This window comes from Schistocerca americana, chromosome X (assembly GCF_021461395.2).
Source record: "Schistocerca americana isolate TAMUIC-IGC-003095 chromosome X, iqSchAmer2.1, whole genome shotgun sequence".
NCBI classification, from domain to species: domain Eukaryota; kingdom Metazoa; phylum Arthropoda; class Insecta; order Orthoptera; family Acrididae; genus Schistocerca; species Schistocerca americana.
Window position 1 is genome coordinate 851,089,263 of NC_060130.1, and position 19,354 is coordinate 851,108,616.

General features: G+C 40.4%; 1 protein-coding gene across 2 annotated transcripts in view; it reads right to left on the bottom strand.

The window, feature by feature from the left end:
• LOC124554993 (SCY1-like protein 2) overlaps positions 1-19,354 on the bottom strand; it is a 188,977-nt gene that overhangs the window by 117,313 nt on the left and 52,310 nt on the right. For both annotated transcript variants that reach the window (XM_047128732.1, XM_047128733.1), the window contains 2 exons: positions 5,719-5,863; positions 5,196-5,345 (listed from right to left, as the gene is read on the bottom strand). In XM_047128732.1, the coding sequence (XP_046984688.1) occupies positions 5,196-5,345; positions 5,719-5,863 (295 nt within the window). The remainder of the gene's footprint in view (positions 1-5,195; positions 5,346-5,718; positions 5,864-19,354) is intronic.

The following is a 19,354-nucleotide window of genomic DNA, read 5'->3' on the forward strand; positions in this document are numbered from 1 at the left end:
GGAGCATGGCCACATACTACAAACACTGTTGGGAGTTTTTACACAAGCATTTCGACATGCGGATCATTTCACTCAGGTTTCCAGGTCGCTTCAATGACTGACAAAATTGGCCCCCAATAGTCCAGACCTCAATCCATGTGACTTTTTTCTTTGGGGGTACTTAAAGGAAAAAATTTTCCCGAAACGTCCACGTGATTTAATGGAGCTCAGAAGACTTATTCTTCAAGCCTGCAGTGAAATTACAGAAGACATGTGCCGTAGGGTAATTACTACATCTACATCTACATGATTACCCTGCAATTCACATTTAAGTGCTTGGCAGAGGGTTCGTCGAACCACAATCATACTATCTCTCTACCATTCCACTCCCGAACAGCACGCGGGAAAAACGAACACCTAAACCTTTCTGTTCCAGCTCTGATTTCTCTTATTTTATTTTGATGATCATTCCTACCTATGTAGGCTGGGCTCAACAAAATATTTTCGCATTCGGAAGAGAAAGTAGGTGACTGAAATTTCGTAAATAGATCTCGCCGCAGCGAAAAACGTCTTTGCTTTAATGACTTCCTTCCCTATTCGCGAATCATATCTGCCACACTCTCTCCCCTATTACGTGATAATACAAAACAAGCTGCGCTTTTTTGCACCCTTTCGATGTCCTCCGTCAATCCCACCTGGTAAGGATCCCACACTGCCCAGCAATATTCTAACAGAGGACGTACGAGTGTAGTGTAAGCTGTCTCTTTAGTGGACTTGTTGCATCTTCTAAGTGTCCTGCCAATGAAACACAACCTTTGGCTCGCCTTCCCCACAATATTATCTGTGTGGTCTTTCCAACTGAAGTTGTTCGTAATTTTAACACCCAGGTACGTAGTTGAATTGACAGCCTTGAGAATTGTACTATTTATTGAGTAATCGAATTCCAACAGATTTCTTTTGGAACTCATGTGGATCACCTCACACTTTTCGTTATTTAGCATCAACTGCCACCTGCCACACCATACAGCAATCATTTCTAAATTGCTTTGCCACTGATAATGGTTTTCGGATGACCTTACTAGACGGTAAATTACAGCATCATCTGCGAACAACCTAAGAGAACTGCTCAGATTGTCACCCAGGTCATTTATATAGATCAGGAATAGCAGAGGTCCCAGGACGCTTCCCTGGGGAACACCTGATATCACTTCAGTTTTACTCGATGATTTGCCGTCTATTACTACGAACTGCGACCTTCCTGACAGGAAATAACGAATCCAGTCGCACAACTGAGACGATACCCCATAGGCCCGCAGCTTGATTAGAAGTCGCTTGTGAGGAACGGTGTCAAAAGCTTTCCGGAAATCTATAAATACGGAACCAACTTGAGATCCCCTGTCGATAGCGGCCATTATTTCGTGCGAATAAAGAGCTAGCTGCGTTGGACAAGAACGATGTTTTCTGAAACCATGCTGATTACGTATCAATAGATCGTTCCCTTCGAGGAGATTCATAATGTTTGAAAACAGTACATGCTCCAAAATGCTACTGCATACCGACATCAATGATAGAGGTCTGTAGTTCGATGGATTACTCCTATTACCCTTCTTAAACACTGGTGCGACCTGCACAATTTTCCAATCTGTAGGTACAGATCTATCGGTGAAAGAGCGGTTGTATATGACTGCTAAGTAGGGAGCTATTGTATCAGCGTAATCTGAAAGGAATCTAATCGGTATACAATCTGGCCCTGAAGCCTTGCCCATATCAAGCGATTTGAGTTGCTTTGCAACCCCTAAGGTATCTACTTCTAACAAACTCATGCTAGCAGCTGTTCGTGTTTCAAATTCTGGAATATTCCATTCATCTTCCCTGGTGAAGGAATTTCGGAAAACTGCGTTCAATAACTCCGCTTTAGCGGCACAGTCTTCGGTAACAGTACCATCGGCACTGCGCAGCGAAGTTATTGACTACGTCTTGCTGCTTGTATACTTTACATACGACCAGAATTTCTTCGGATTTTCTACCAGATTTCAAGACAATGTTTCATTGTGGAACCTACTAAAGGCATCTCGCATTGAAGTCCGAGCCAAATTTCGTGCGTCTGTAAATTTTAGCCAATCTTCGGGATTTCGCGTTATTCTGAACTTCGCATGCTTTTTCTGTTGCCTCTGCAACAGCATTCGACCTGTTTTGTGTACCATGGGGGATCAGTTCCATCTCTTGCCAATTTATGAGGCATAAATCTCTCAATTGCTGTTGCTACTATATCTTTCAATTTGAGCCACATCTCGTCTACGTTTGCATAGTCAGTTCAGAAGGAATGGAGATCGTCTCTTACGAAGGCTTCTAGTGACACTTTATCCACTTTTTTAAATAAAATTATTTTGCGTTTGTTCCTGGTGGATTTGGAAGAAACAGTATTGAGCCTAGCTACAACGACCTTGTGATCACTAATCCCTGTATCAGTCATGATGCTCTCTATTAGCTCTGGATTGTTTGTGGCTAAGAGGTCAAGTGTGTTTTCGCAACCATTTACAATTCACGTGGGTTCGTGGACTAACTGCTCGAAATAATTTTCAGAGAAAGCATTTAGGACAATCTCGGAAGTTGTTTTCTGCCTACCACTTGTTTTTAACAAGTATTTTTGCCAACATATCGAGGGAAGGTTGAAGTCCCCACCAACTATAACCATATGAGTGGGGTATTTATTTGTTACGAGACTCAAATTTTCTCTGAAGTGTTCAGCAACTGTATCATCGGAGTCCGGGGGTCGGTAGAAGGAGCCAATTAACAACTTAGTTCGGCTGTTAAGTATAACCTCCACCCACACCAATTCGCACCGAGTATCTACTTTGACTTCACTACAAGATAAACCACTACTCACAGACACAAACACTCCACCACCAATTCTGCATAATCTATCTTTCCTGAACACCGTCTGAGACATCGTAAAAATTTCTGCAGAACTTATTTCAGGCTTTAGCCAGCTTTCTGTGCCTATAACGATTTCAGCTTCTGTGCTTTCTATTAGCGCTTGAAGCTCAGGGACTTTCCCAGCACAACTACAACAATTTACAACTACAATTCCGACTGTTCCTTGATCCAAGCACATGCTCTATTTGCCATGCACCCTTTGAGATTGCAGCCCACCCCGTACTTTCCCGAGGCCTTCTAACCTAAAAAACGGCCCAGTCCATGCCACACAGCCTCCGCTACCTGTGTAGCCGCCAGCTGAGTGTAGTGAATTCCTGACCTATTCAGCGGAACCCGAAACCCCACCACCCTATGGCGCAAGTCAAGGAGTCTGCAGCCAACACGGTCGCAAAACCGCCTGAGCCTCTGATTCAGACCCTCCACCCGGCTCTGCACCAAAGGTCCACAGTCGGTTCTGTCAACGATGCTGCAGATGCTTCATCTTGTAAGCAAGACCGGCAGCCTTCACCAAATCAGATAGCTGCTGAAATCCAGAGAGAATTTCCTCAGATCCAAAGTGACACACGTCATTAGCGCCGTCATGTGCCACCACCTGCAGCTGGCTGCACCCTGTGCTCTTCATGGCATCTGGAAGGACCCTTTCTACATCAGGAATGACTCCACCCCGAATGCACACGGAGTGCACACTGGATTTCTTCCCCTCCTTAGCTGCCATATCCCTAAGGGGCCCCATTACGCACCTAATATTGGAGCTCTTAACTACCAATAAGCCCACCCTCTGCGACTGCCCGAACCTTGAAGGCTGAGAATCATCCTCTGAAACAGGGCAGGCAGCTGCATCTGGCTCAGCCAGATACAGTAGCTGAAACCTATTCGTCAGACGCACCGGGGAGGCTTTCTGATCAGCCTCCGTGGACGCCTTTTGCTGCCTGCCACACCTTGGAACGACCTCCTAATCAACCACAGGCGAGGGTTTAGCCCCACTGCGGGCAGCAACCGGGGCAACCACAGCGGCAGACCGATCTGGGGACAGAAGGGACGAGCTTGACATCCCCGTGATACCGAAGTCCGGCTCCCCACAGTGGTGCCCATTGGCAACAGCCTCAAGCTGCGCGACCGAAGTCAGCGCCGCTTGCAGCTGTGAGCGAAGGGATGCCAACTCAGCCCTCATCCGAACACAGCAATCACAGTCCGTGTACATTCTAATCGATGTTGAATAACAGTTACTGAAACACAAGTTCGTGCCTAGATAACACAAGGGAAACATGCAAAGAATGTATGAACTAACCTGTACAAATGACTAACGACTGCGCTACAATCTGCCTGAATTTACGATTACAGTAACTAAAACTCGAAATTACACCTCCTATACAAAACTCACATGCAATTTAAGTAAGAATCTACGAAGTAAACACTTCAGTGTTCGTTTGAAGGAAGTTAGGAAACGAAATGGTGGACATATTGAGCATGTGCTGAATTAGAACAAATATCCATGGGTGGCTCTTCATTGTAGTATATGTTCCTTTCAGATTGTATTGACAATAAAGTTTATATTCAAAAACAAAATAGTAACACATTTCGTGCACCACCCGGTAGAATAAGACCTTCTGATGCAGAGTCCTACTGGTTTTATAACTGAATTATTGCACCAGATTTTGTCCTTGTAGGATATCGCTCGTGTTGTACCAGTTCTGTGTTAGTTTGTAAGCAAGGTCTAATTTTATGGCTGTTCCTTTGACGCATAAGACCAGTCATCTGGGTTGGATCCATTGGAATTTATCTGGTGTTCTAATCTTTCCATATTTTACCTCCAAGTATTTCTCTCTTTTTTTGTTGTTGTTGTTGTTGTTGTCGTCGTCATTCCAATACAGATGTGAGCAATAATGTTAACAATGCAGAATAAAATGAAACTGGAGAAGACTACAGTAAAGAAGGGAAAATTCTTAACCTATAAATTGATTCTTCATTAACCTAAGCATTGCAGTAGATTTATATTACACACTCTCTATTATTATCATGACAAAACGGCGTTCACTCCTTTATTGGATTATATAAGTGTGATGAACTTAATTTTTTCGTTCATCAATATAAAAATTATATTAAGTGCATAAATGCACCACATACCTTAGTTTCTTCTTTGAACTTTATATTTATCATCATTAAATATTCCAACTGATTAATAACGATTATTCATGTACAGAGAACAATCACACAATTAGTACATACCAAACTTTCATGAATACTGAAATTAATAATTACAGAAATTAAATGTCACTCACCTCTGCTTCTGGGTCACTTGAATTCAAAATGCAGAAGTCAAAGCCAAAAATTTTCCAAGCCCCTTGTTGGTTTACTAATATAGTTCCTGGATTGATGTTGCCATGCAGCAGTTTGACATTGTTGTGCAGAAAAACAAGTCCTTCTCCAATCTGTTAAACAAATGAGTATCACACAGGTTCTGATTTGTAAAGAAATCTCGTGAAAAATAACAATATTTATAACTCAGAGACAGTGCAGTATTCCTGAACCCATTACAGAAATTTTGAAAAATTGCTGACACTTTCTGAAAGAACAGTAAACTACAATCATTGTGAGTAAACTGTTTTGTGTGTGTATAGTGTTCACGATCTGGTGCTTCATTAGGTAAAGTCAATTAACATTGTTCAGATGGAGTAATGTTACCACACTGAGTTTAGGTAAAGCAGTATTTTCTATCAAATGTTCATTCTGTACAACATGATGTCATGACAAATACATTACAAAGGAAATAAGAAACCAAAGGAATACAGAAAACAAAATTACCTGGACCAATCCATGTTTAATTTCTACTTCATACAATTTCTCTCCCTTCTGACCAGAACTGTGGTCTGAAGACGCAGTACCCGAGTCCTTTATTAAATCTGCAAGACTTGTAAAAACAGGTTCTGTAGCGAATGCCAAACTTTCCCTAAGAACATATATGAAATTATTAGCCACAACATGCAATTCAATCACATATTATACATGTACTCGAAAAAATTCCAGTACATTTACCACAATGAAAGTTTGATACTGACTTTTTAGTTACTATTAACATAGTCTCCTAGATCATTAATACACAACATAAACGGTCCCAACACACTTCCCTGGGACATGAATGAAGTTACTTCCACATTTATCAATGACTCACCACCCAAGATCCTGCCTATTCAGTAATCCCCAGCCAGATGACAAACTTTGTTTTATGCCACATACGATCTTACTTTTATTAATAAGTTGTGGTACTGTACTCAGTCAGATGCTTTTTGAAGTCAAAACATACTGCAACTGCACAACTGCCTGGATCCATGGCTTTCAGAATGTCAAAATCCACAATGATTTCACAGGAGGAGGTCATTCTGTTCAACATCTCCTTATGTTTGAGCTTAGAAAATGTTCTAAGATTCTACAGCAAATGGGTGTTAAACTGAACAGCAGCTCACAAGCAAACTCACACGTGCACCCATTTCATTACAGAGACCGTATACCATAGAAAGTTCCTTCCATCAAAAACTGTTATACTACATAAATAGCAATCCAGTGTTTGTTCAACTATTCTTCTAAACTTAGGCCACACATGTTCTACCTACTAGTTACCCGAGGTTCTCTCTGAAGTTCTCCATATAAGGACCCAACTAAGTTTATTCCCATACTTCATACGAAGTTTTATACAATCTAACATGCTGCTTCAATCTCTCTCTCTCTCTCTCTCTCTCTCTCTCTCTCTCTCTCTCTCTGTGGTTTTGGGTTTCTTGTGTAGTGTGGCAAATACTGCATCTACTTCTCATTAGCGTATCCTATTGCTATACTGCCGCCAATTTCATGTTTTAGCCAGATATCTGTACCTAGCATTATGTGAGCGTAACTGCCCCCCCCCTTTTTTTTTTTTACATGTGTTTCAAACTAGCAATTCACTGTAAATGCTTAGGCAGATCACTACATCAATTCATTCAAATTCATATTTTAAGCACATGATATATGCAGAAACCTGGATAAATCATACAAAAAGTAGCAAGACAAACAACCACTTCCAGCACACAGGGAGCAGGAGCAGCAGGCTAGTACACTTAACAGCACAAAAACTGTCTAATGGGAATTACAGCCAGCATTGACATGAACAAAATGTAACATGTCAGTCTTCTAGTCTACACTGGAGGACTCTGAAGAGAAAATATTACTTTATATGCTACAAGAAAATTACCCAGTTAGTATTCTAGATGTATTACTAGAGAGCAAGGAAGTTTACTGCAACTAAAATAAGCTGCCATCAGTGAAAATGCACAGTAACCAAATGGAAATGTTTGTAGGATGGTCAATATCAAAACTTGTCACAGAGACTGCTTCAGCTTTGACTTCATGTTATATAGCCACCCCCATCCCCACTGTGTGTGTGTGTGTGTGTGTGTGTGTGTGTGTGTGTGAGTGAGAGAGAGAGAGAGAGAGAGAGAGAGAGAGAGAGAGAGAGAGAGAGAGAGAGAGAGCGCAACTTTTTATGGCTGCTGGCAAGTTATTGAAAATGTGTGTTCCTCAATAATGCACACCTTTTTGTACAAAGTAAGTGACTTTAAATCCTTGTGATGCTTATAAGCATCACAACAAGCCACGAGCCAGTGCGTCTGACACTTGTAAGCGTCCGCACTCACTGTTTACGCAGTCTAGTTGCAGCGTCTAAGCTAGCATAAAAGCGTGTAAACTTTAGTGTGGTCAGTTATCGATTGATAAGCTATTTACTGCAATGTTTGTATCATCAGCAAACAAAACAAACTTGGCATCTGGTAATGTTACTGATGAAAAGTCATTGATATACACAATAAAAAGTAAGGTCCCTAAGATGGAACCTTGTGGGACTCCACATGTAATTAATTCCCTGTTGGATGATGCCTGATAGCTTAATACATATCTGTTTCCTAATTACTCCCTTTGTTTCCTGCCAGAGATATAAGATTTGAACCATTTTTTGCAGCATTTCCTGTTACACCATAATATTCTAATTTACTTAAAAGGATATTTGATTTACACAGTCACATGCCTTTGACAGATCACAAAATATACCAGTCACCTGGAATTTTGTGTCTCTAATGAATTAAGTACATTTTCACTGTAAGAGTAGATAGCCTTCTCAATATCAGAACCCTTTATAAATCTGAACTGCGACTTTGCCAGTATGTTATCTGTGATAAGATGGTTAAAAAGCCGAGCATACATTACCTTTTCTGAAATTTTTGAGAATGCTGACAAAAGTGAAATTGGACGGAAATGTGACACTATTTTTTTATCTTCCTTCTTAAACAGTGGCTTAACTTCAGCATATTTCAACCATCCAGGAAATATTCCACTGATAACCAACTGGTTACACAGATAGCTTATTATGTTAATTCAGAATCACATTATTTAATTAACTTTGTTGATATTTCATCACATCCACTAGATGTTTTTGGATTTTAAAGATTTTATGATGGATATTACTTCTGCTGGGGTAGTGAGGGTCACATTCATATTATGGAAGTTACTTGAAATGTGTGGTCCGAGGTATTCCATAATATCATTTACAGAATCTGACAACCCCATCTTTTTCAGTAACAGTTATAAAATATTCGTTAAAATGTTCTGCGACGTTATACATATCTGTCACTTACGTATCATTTACTCTTAATGCTATTTGTTCCTCTTCATGTCCTGTTCTACCGGTCTACTCTTTCACTATATCCCATATTGTCTATTTTGTTATCTGATATGACTAGCTTTTTCCTTGTAATATATTTGCTTTGATGTCTGTATTACAGTCTTTAATATTTTGCAGTATTTCTTGTAATGTGCTATAGCATCAACATCAGAACTGTTTCTGATTGACAAATACAGTTTTCTTTTTGTTTTACAAGATACATCTATTCCTCGAGTAATCCATGACTTCTTTGTAGACTTTGCTCTAACCATGGATAGTTTTGGGGGAAACAGTGTTCAAATAAGGTAAGAACTTTAGTAGCAAAAGTGTTTTATTTTTCCTTCATGCCATGAGCACTGTAAACATCACTCCAGTGAATGTCTCTGAGGAGTGTCCTAAAATAATCAATTTTTGGCTTATTTATTACTCTCTTGAGCTCAGATTTAACAGATCTCATATCCTGTTCAGTAATGACATTTAACATAAGGAACCGCATGTCATGGTCTGAGAGGCTGCCGACTATTGGTCTTTTACTGTAATTTTGTTCATTGGACTTTTCTATAAAGATATTATCAATGGCTGTTTGTGAGCAATTGGCTACCCTAGTTGGGAACTTTACAGTGGGAATTAAGTTGAATGATAGTGTTACTAACTCAAATAAGTTATTATTGGGAGAGTCTTTAAGGAAATCTACATTGAAAGCACCAGCAACCACTATTTCTTTGTTTATGGTTGTTAAATGGGCCAGTACAGCTTCAAGGTGGTTTATGAACAGATTAAAGTTACCTGCAGGTGCTTGATAAACACTTAATATTATCAAGGATTTTTTGTGAAATTCCAGTTCTGTTGCACATGCTTCCATATGCTGTTCTAGACAAAATTTATGAATGTCTATGTTCTTAAATTTATGACAGTTACTCATGAATGTGGCAACAACTACTTTCTCCATTTCTGTTCTACAAAAGTGAGATGCTAACCTAAATACTGTAAGATTTAAAAGTTCTATACCAGTGGTAAGATGTTCAGAAAGGCAGATTATGTCAGCTGGGTTTGAGGACTAATTCATCTATGCAGATAATTTATTCATTAATTTTATTTCTCAGTCCTTGAATATTTTGATGCAATAAAGATAGCTAACATTTCACATTGACTGAGCTGAATTTGGGTAGAGTTGAAATTTCTGCTGATTGTTGTTGAAAATTCCTAACCAATAGCTGATGTAATAAGCTAGAAATATTTCTTTTGTTTCTTTCTCAAACTGAAGGTTTGTCTCAATCCTAACCTCTCTTAAAACTTTGTTTCTTTCTGTCCTTCCTACCCTAAAAAAAGTGTCTTTTCTGAACCCTATAACCACTAGTATTTTATCACTGATGACGGTGCCGCCCCCCCTTTAACTTTCCTGCTATTTTCCCAGCCAGTTTATCCATCCCCTTTCCTGTTGAGGTGAAGGCCATGCCTACTTTAATCCCACCTATTCAGAGAATCAACAGGAACCAAACCAACGTGTGACCCTGCACCCGACAAGCAGCTGTTCCAACTCCAAATTAACTCTTGACAGAAAAGTTCAAATGGATCGGTCATGGCATCCAAGAACAGATACAAACTCAACACTAGTATTCTTCAATGCTGATGCAATCTTTGCCAGGTCACACTCGATACTGTACCCAGAATCTCTGCTGATACTATTACCTGGCCCATCCACTATAGTCACAGTATCTTCCTTAGTGAAATCATTGCAAAGTTATCCTAAATCCTCTGTCACCTGCTCCAGACCAGCACTAGCTTTAAAATAAACTAGTGGCCTTGTATTCTGATCCTAGTTCATCCTGCAAAAGTTGGCCAACACCTCTTCCATGGGAACTACCTAACAACAACACTTTCTTTCTCTTTACTGATTTCCCTACATTCTTTCTTCTCAATTTGCTGCTGGAAGTTTGTTGTACCCTGTCTACACCTGCAACTGCTTGAGGCTCACCAGCTAACTGAAGCAACAGGTCAAATCTATTTTCCACATTCACCATGAAGATGTCAGACAAAGTTCTAGGTTAATGGTACACTTAAAAAGCACACTAATACACCTATTTACCATGTAATCAGTACTAAACTAAATGATGTTGTAATCTAAAATGACTTGTCTTTACAAGAACACCAAAACTCGTGCGAGCCGCCTGATTGCAGTGATAATATGTAGTTAATTTCGTAATATAGAGGTGACAGCATATTAGCCACATGTCGTAGAAGGTTAATTCCAGTAGCAAGTATGATAAATCTGATGGTAATATATGGGATAGCTCTGGCTTCTGCAAGAAACAATATGGTAATCTGCCACCTAACATACAGTCTCACTACCATACTGGTAGCCAACGTACTGTAATGTTAAAAGTAATAGCAGCTATACCATATACAGGCACATACTTCCTGGATCCATTTACTTTACCACCACTAGGTCACATGTCTTACATGAAAATCTAGAAATGTTTATCAAGAAAAGGAAAGATCAAGCCACATAAATCAGGGTGTTGATAAGCTGCTTAGGATGAATGTCTCATGCTGCCAAGTAAAGTCTCAGCTGTGAGCCCTTAGAAAAACAATGCTGCCGCACACTCAACTGAAGGGTCAAAATAAAATACTGGCAAAGAGATATTTATTACATGTCTGTGCTAGGAAAAGGATCTTAGGCCTTTTGTTACGAGTAATGGTAGAAGTGACAGCAACCTATTCTATAAATAAAAAGCAGGAGGTTCAGAAGGCTGAGCTGGGCATATTGTTTCTACAATGCACCCCACAATTGACGCAGTATGCTCCTAATTTAATTCACACAACTGTAAAGGTATAGTTCCTTTAATAGGCTGTTGTATTCAGTAGTGCTCCACCTACAGTTCAGAATCACACTGTCAACCAAACTAATTTTAATTCCAGTCCCTTTCATATAAATTCCAAGCTTCTCACTGCAACCTGCCACATGAATTTCACAAAGTGTTGTACAAATTTTTCTGAAAGTAATTTTAACAAACACTGAACTGTTTGAAATTTTCTAGGTAATTAAAACTGTGTGGCAGGCCAGTATTCAAACCTGGCATCTTAGCCTTTTATAGGAAGCTATCCAAGTGTGACAGATCCGCCCTCACAGCTTCACTTCATCTACCCCTTACACTTCACAGCAGTTTTACTTACCTTGCAGGATTAGCAGTCTTGAAATAAATGCTATTGCAGACACACAGCTTAGCCGCAGCCTGGGGGATGGTTTCCAGAATCAATTGAATCTCTACTACAGAGTGAAAACTGGATAAATCACGGAATAATGTAGATAGAGAGGTACAAATTGACACACGTGCTTGGAATGACATGGGGTTTTATTAGAACCAAAAAAATACAAACGTTCAAAAAAATGTCCGACAGATGGTGCTTCATCTGATCAGAATAGCAATAATTAGCATAACAAAGTAAGACAAAGCAAAGATGATGTCCTTTACAGGAAATGCTCAATATGTCCATCATTCCTCAACAATAGCTGTAATCGAGGTATAATGTTGTGAACAGCACTGTAAAGCATGTCCGGAGTTATGGTGAGGCAGTGGCGTAGGATGTCGTCTTTCAGCATCCCTAGAGATCTTTGTCGATCATGATACACTTGCGACTTCAGGTAACCCCAAAGCCAATAATCGCACGGGCTGAGGTCTTAGGCCATCGTAACCAAACGACGTGCGCAAGAGATCTTTCACGCGTCTAGCAATATGGGGTGGAGCACCATCCTGCATAAACATCATACGTTCCAGCAGGTGTTTCTCAGCCAAGCTGGGGATGATGCGACTAACATATCGGCGTACCTCACCTGTCACGGTAGCAAGTTTTTCTGTCTAGTGCCACCTGTCGGACATTTTGTGAACTTTTTGTTTTAATAAAACCCCACGTCATTCCAACTATGGGTGTCAATTTTACCCCTCTACATCATTCCGTAGTTTATTAGGTTTTCAAATTTATACTCACTTTTTGATCACCCTGTATATTGTAGATGTGATTATTTAACTTTTTATTATAGAGTATGTACTGTTCACAACTAGCTTTTGTTTTTAATTCTTCTTGTGAGATAACTAACCAGCAGCAGCCGGCATCCACATGGTGCGCTGATACTTATCTGCATCTTAGGTTTTTTTCCCTTTGTCAGTTTTTTCTATTAAGTACATGTACAAATAAAGAGGATGTAAGAATCTTTATATTATGTGATTACCAAAGTTTTTGTTAATGCGAACTGGCATGGCCTGGCCTGGGGTCCTGTTGTGTCCACTAGCAGTCTCATGTCAGTTAACGTGTCCATCAGAAGTTTGAGACATTTGGATACAATAACTATCATATATTGATATAAAAAAATATCAAACTTTCTGACAAGCAAACAAACCCTCCAACTCGAACAGTTAATTATACAAACTGGCATTCTTAAGTAGGATACAACCAATTTTATTTTGTAAGCAGTGTGAATATTACAAATAAATTTGAAGAAACAAATATTTTTAGTTTTGAAGTGGACACAGATAAATTAATGATACTGAACACTTGTGTAAAGAAACACTTTACTGACATTAACCACTTAACTTGAAACCCTGAGATCTTATCTTTATTATTATGACAGAAACTTAAAATCCTGAGTATACTGTAGCAACTTGATACGTTCACTGCGGTCACCAGTGCAGGCCGCTGAGGCTCTAGGTGGACACTTAAGTGCACGTGAGCAGGTAGCTGAAATCATACCCCTGCGAAACTTGTAAGTTCAGGTTTTCCACGTACGTAATATTGACAGCGAATATAGCATCTGCTAAAGAGGTGTTGCTAGATACAGTACACTTTAGCTGCATGCTTATCATGTAATAAATGATGCATGCTGTGACATTTACAAGTGTCATATTTATTGCAAACAATTCTAACAACACCTCTGATTTATTGATTTTATTGCAAACTGGAAAGAAAATGCAATTTAAACAAGCGATAAATCTGCTCCATTGAGAAAGAATTATAGTCTGAAAAAGGTTTAACAAACAGAGAAAAAGAAAGCAGACTCATCTGCAATGTGGTGCTACGGAAACACAATCCCACACAAATAAGTTTGCAAGGTGTAGAGGTGATTTTTTTTATAGCAAACCACAAATAAGTCTACATACTGTACAGAAACATGTTCTGAGCAATCAATGTAACAACATTTTACTTGGCTATCAAATAAAACAAACACTTTACAAATCAAACACGAACAGATCTTCCTCTGAAGATACGACATACCATTACATTACGGATGTGTAATTGTGCAGCAGTTACAACAGAATACAGGTTTGTTTGGACATGTTATGCACACGTAGTACATCGTTTCCTCATAACTTTCTTCTTCCCTTCAATTGCATCCTGCTTTTGCGCGCGAGCATGCGTGCGTGCGAGCGAGCGTCATTTGTTACACACACCTTTCGCATTTTGCAATTACAATAGTGTTCTCAGATAAACTGCTGTTCTCTTTCACGTGTAAGGTCTGCTCCAACATACACTATAAAATATTAAATGAGCCTCTTATGTTTTCTCATACTCTTACAGGAGTACCAGAAATACCCCTTCTTTGTGTAATATTTGGTAATTGCACATCCACTGGCTCAATGCACAGCCTACAGTAGTACCAAAGAGACTTGAGCATAGACTTCACAGTAAGTAGGTCAGAATCTGAAAGGTCCTGACTAACTGAAATTTCACCTCCAACTTCACCTGTGGTTTCAGTAGTTTGAAACCAAGGTTTCACCAAAGTTGACAGATCAAAGTTTCAACTAGAATGTTCTAAATTCAAAACATATCAGTAACAATGTCAGCTATATACAACTGGTGATCAAGGGACACTGCCTTCCAAGCTGCCATGGTCACCTACAAAGGATAGTCACTGAAAATGTATCTTGTGTTGATGTGTATTAAATTCCCTAATAATCTTTTGGAACACAAAGATTGTGAAGGATGCTGAAACTGCAAATATGTAGGCTTTCAGGTGACAGGCCCAAACAGTCTTTACACATAGTTTTTCGTAAGTTATCCTGTGCAAGAGTCTTCATTTATCAGCCACTCCTGGGCATGAAAAGTAAGCAAAGGAGCCTAGCATGTATGATATGAAATTACTCCAGTGAACTCAATCCTTAAGAAAAAGCATACAACTACTTGTCTAACAGAAAATTTTAAATATTTACACATGATGAGGAATTCAGAAAACTTTTACATAAGATGTTACTTCATTCTCCACTACAGAATCACCACCACAAACTGAGAAACAACTCTGAAAAACCTTTGAGAAATAAATGTGGGATGTTGAACCCTCATTCAAAAGAAATTGACAAGTTCATTTGTGAAACAGTTGCCCTCAAGACTGATTAATTTCATGGTCTTTGGTTTCAAAAATTATGGAGGTGCAATTTTTTTTAATTTTCAGTACAGACATTTCCATTATACCTTGTAAACAATTACAAATCTTTAAATGAATAAACATTATTATACACTGCTGCTGCTATTCAGGAATGATAATCACAAATAATATGTCAGTCCCCATATCCAACAAGACAATGGCACAGACCAACTTCAGCTCCTTTAAAACCATCTCCATTACAATCTCACACTCACAACTGACTTTAAATTCAAGTTCTAATTGTAAGAAACCACATAACTAAAGAAAATAACACTATAACAGAAACAATTCAAATTTAATTGTTAACAGCAAATAATCACTTCCATTCTGCAGAGCTGCACTAAGAAAAATACTAAATGCCTCAAAAACTGAGTATTATGTTACCCCAATGAATTTGTACATCTATGTGACAGTCTAGTCTAACATTTGCCTACACATCTGTCAATACCTGGAAATTTGTGCATAAGCAGTATTTTTAATTCCTGCTTGACCATAATAGTTCTTGGCAACCATGCTCTTGGAAATTTATCACCATTCAGCCAGTTCAGTGCATTAATAGACATTTAAAACCATCAAACATGGTTGATTTCTTAGCTGTGATAATATACATAGATAAATTCCGAACTATAACAGTCAAGCACACTAGTGTGGAAGCTAGTGGAAAGTGGCTCTTCTTCTTCTTCTTCTTCTTCTTCTTCTTCTTCTTCCGCCAAAGCCAGTTTCCTTCAGTAGCTTGAATCTTTCCCTTTGACTGCCAATATTTGTTTTACTGGCTGGTAATTTATTTCTTATGAATTTGATGATCTTCCAGTCATAATCATGTGTTATAGTCACACTTTCTCTTACATACCCACTCATTAATGGAGTCCACTTTACATCTTTTGTAATTCTTTCACTTCTCTGTATCAGCATTTTTCCTGTAATTCTTTAAAGCATTTTCATTTCTGTGGTCTACAAGTATTATGTTTCTAGCCTTGCCTCAGCTATGTACTGATTGCACACTTTTACAAGGTCCCTCAGCAAGGGATGCTGGGAATGGAAGCTTGTGATCAGCTCTTAGAACGCTGGCTGCTGAGACAAGCCCTACCTACTTCCCGAGCAGCCAGCTATAAAAGAAACAAACCTGTAAAGGATTAATGCATTGTAGAAGTGACAAAAGTGGGTGGCAAGTTGCCAGAAGAACCAGGTACAGCTTCTTAGCTAATTTCTGTAAATAATAAGAATCCCTACACAAAAAAAACACACACACGAATCAACATTATATTCACAGCAGCTATTTATTGTTACTTATTGTGACAATACTGATACATAGTTAAGGTTGGCAACTAACAAACATTCCATAGCGGCACGAAGTCTGATTTACACCAATCTCAGAGAAGCAAAGTAAAAATGTGCAACCAGTAGGTCATAATTGTTCTCAATACGGTTTTGTATATTCTTGCCTTTGCCTCAATATAAAGAAAATACTTTATCTTGGGTTCATCTTCCTCAACAATGATAACTTTTATGCTTTCTGGTGTCCATATCCAAGGAACATTTGTAACCTCACTGATATGGAATGTCAATTTCATTGAGTCCATGGTATGAGTGCTCACCGAGGACAATCTATTCCTTATAGGGTTTGGGCATCACATCTATCTAAATTCATTGCAAACCTATTACAATTGTCATGTTTAATGCAACTATGGATTTATATACATAGATGATTTACCACTAAATAGGACAAATCAATAAATGTTCTTCAAAAACACTATTGTGAAGTAAAAGAAAATGCATGAAGTGTTGCCACTTAAAGGAAAAAACTGAGAACACACAAGGCATTAAAGAAGAGGGTGAGATTTTAACCAACAAAAAGCCTAAAATTAATTCAGAGTGAAATGTTGCATATTATTTCAACAAAAAATATTACTTTCAACTTGAGCTATATAATGAAGGAAAGGCACTATCATTGACATCATGAAAGTGATGCAATAAACAGATTGGCTAGCCATCATACTGTGTGTATGTAGACTGACCAATGAATGTAGAGGCACAAGCCGCACTTCAGTGCAGGAGAAGCAGCTACATGGTGGGTACAGAAATGTATGAACCACCACATCGTGCATAAATTTTATGAGTACCCTGGGAATTGAATTGTCCTGTATGAGTCCAACAAATCTGAATCAAGGGGTTTTTTTTTTTTTTTGTGGGGTTTAAGGGCGCTCAACTACTGAGGTCATTAGCGCCTGGTCACTGTTGTTAGAGCACACGGAATCTAGTAAAACTGAAGGGGAGGGGGGGACACCACAAAGACCTGACAAAGATGCAGATAAAGTAAGTAAAAAGGTTAGATGTCTTTGGACAAGCCAGTCAAAGTTATAAAACGCAGAACACGAGCAGCTGCTAAAATATCCGGTAAAGTAGATGGCAGGGACAGGACAACACGAGATTGACTAAAGCGGGGACATGACAATAAAACATGGCGCACTGTTAATGCCTGACCACAAGGGCACTGCAGGGCTGGGTCACTGGAGAGCAGGTAGCAGTGGCTAAACCGGCAATGCCCAATACGCAACCTGGTCAGAAGGACCTCCTCTCGCCGAGATGGTTGGGAGGAGGTTGTCCAAGCAGTTGGGAGCGGTTTTACTGCCCGGAGCTTGTTTCCTTGGAGGGATGACCAAGCATCCCACCACAATGACACAAGCCTCTTACAAACATCCCCACGAACGTCAGATGATGGGACACAATGGGAGGCTGGCCCAGGCAGGAGGACTGCAGCCTTGGCTGCAGCATCCGCAGCCTCATTCCCAGGCACTCCTACATGTCCGGGAACCCACATAAAGCTGACAGGAGAACCATTATCAGCGAAAGAATGGAGGGACTGCTGTATCCATTGAATCAAGGGATGGACCGGATAGGGATCTCCAAGGCTCTGAAGAGCACTGAGTGAGTCAGAGCAGAGTACATACGATGAATGGCGGTGGCGGCGGGCATAATGAACGGCCTGATGGAGAGCAAAAAGCTCGGCCGTAAAGTTGGAACATTGGTCGAGGAGCCGGTATTTAAAGGTTGCGGCCCCGACGACAAAGGCACAGCTGACACCATCGTCAGTTTTGGAGCCATCGGTGTAAATAAAGGTGTGACCGGCAAGTCGAGCACGAAGTTCGACAAACCGTGAGCAATACAATGCAGCCGGAGTACCCTCCTTCGGGAGTGAGCTGAGGTCAAGATAAATATGAACCGGAGCCTGGAGCCAAGGTGGGGTCGGGCTCTCACCCTATCTGAAGGTGGTAGGGAGAGCAAAATCCAATTGTCGAAGCAGGCGACGGAAGCGGACTCCGGGGGGCAGCAGGGCAGACACATACAACCCGTACTGAGGGTCGAGAGAATCGGCAAAGGAGGACTGGTAAGAGGGGTGGTCGGACATAGACAACAGCCGGCAGGCATACCAACAGCAGTACGTCGCGCCGGTAGGTCAATGGTAATTCGGCAGCTTCAGCATAAAGACTCTTGACAGGACTAGTGTAGAAGGCTCTGGTCGCAAGATGTATCCCCCGATGGTGGATGGAGTTGAGACGGCGTAAGAGGGATGGCCGAGCAGACGAGTAGACGAAGCTCCCATAATCCAGCTTTGATCGGACTATGGACCAACACAAGTGAAGCAGGACAGTGCGATCCGCTCCCCAAGATGAACCACTAAGAACTCTGAGGACATTAAGGGAACGTGTACAACGGGCCGCCAAATAAGAGACATGCGGAGACCAACACAGTTTCCTGTCCAACGTGAGCCCTAGAAACTTTGTTGTTTCCACGAATGGGAGAACAACGGGACCGAGATGTAAGGATGGCGGAAGGAACACTTTATATCGCCAAAAGTTGATACAAACCGTCTTCTCTTCAGAGAACCGGAAGCCATTTGCCACACTCCATGAGTATAGGCTGTCTAGACAATGCTGAAGGCAGCGCTCCAGGAGGCATGTTCTCTGGGCACTGCAGTAGATCGCGAAGTCATCGACAAAGAGAGCCTGAGACATTAGGTGGAATGCAATCCATAATTGGATTGATCGCGATGGCAAAAAGGGCTACGCTCAAGACTGAGCCCTGAGGCACTCCGTTCTCCTGGAGGAAGACGTCTGACAATACGGAACCCACACGTACCCTAAACTTTCGATCCGTTAAAAAGGAATCAATAAAAAGGGGCAGGCGACCGCGTAGGCCCCACCTGTGCATAGTGCGGAGGATACCTCCTCTCCAACAGGTATCATAAGCCTTCTCCAAACCGAAGAACACGGCTACCGTTTGACGCCTTCGCAAAAAGTTGTTCGTGATTAATGTCAACAAGGTCACAAGGTGGCCAACAGCGG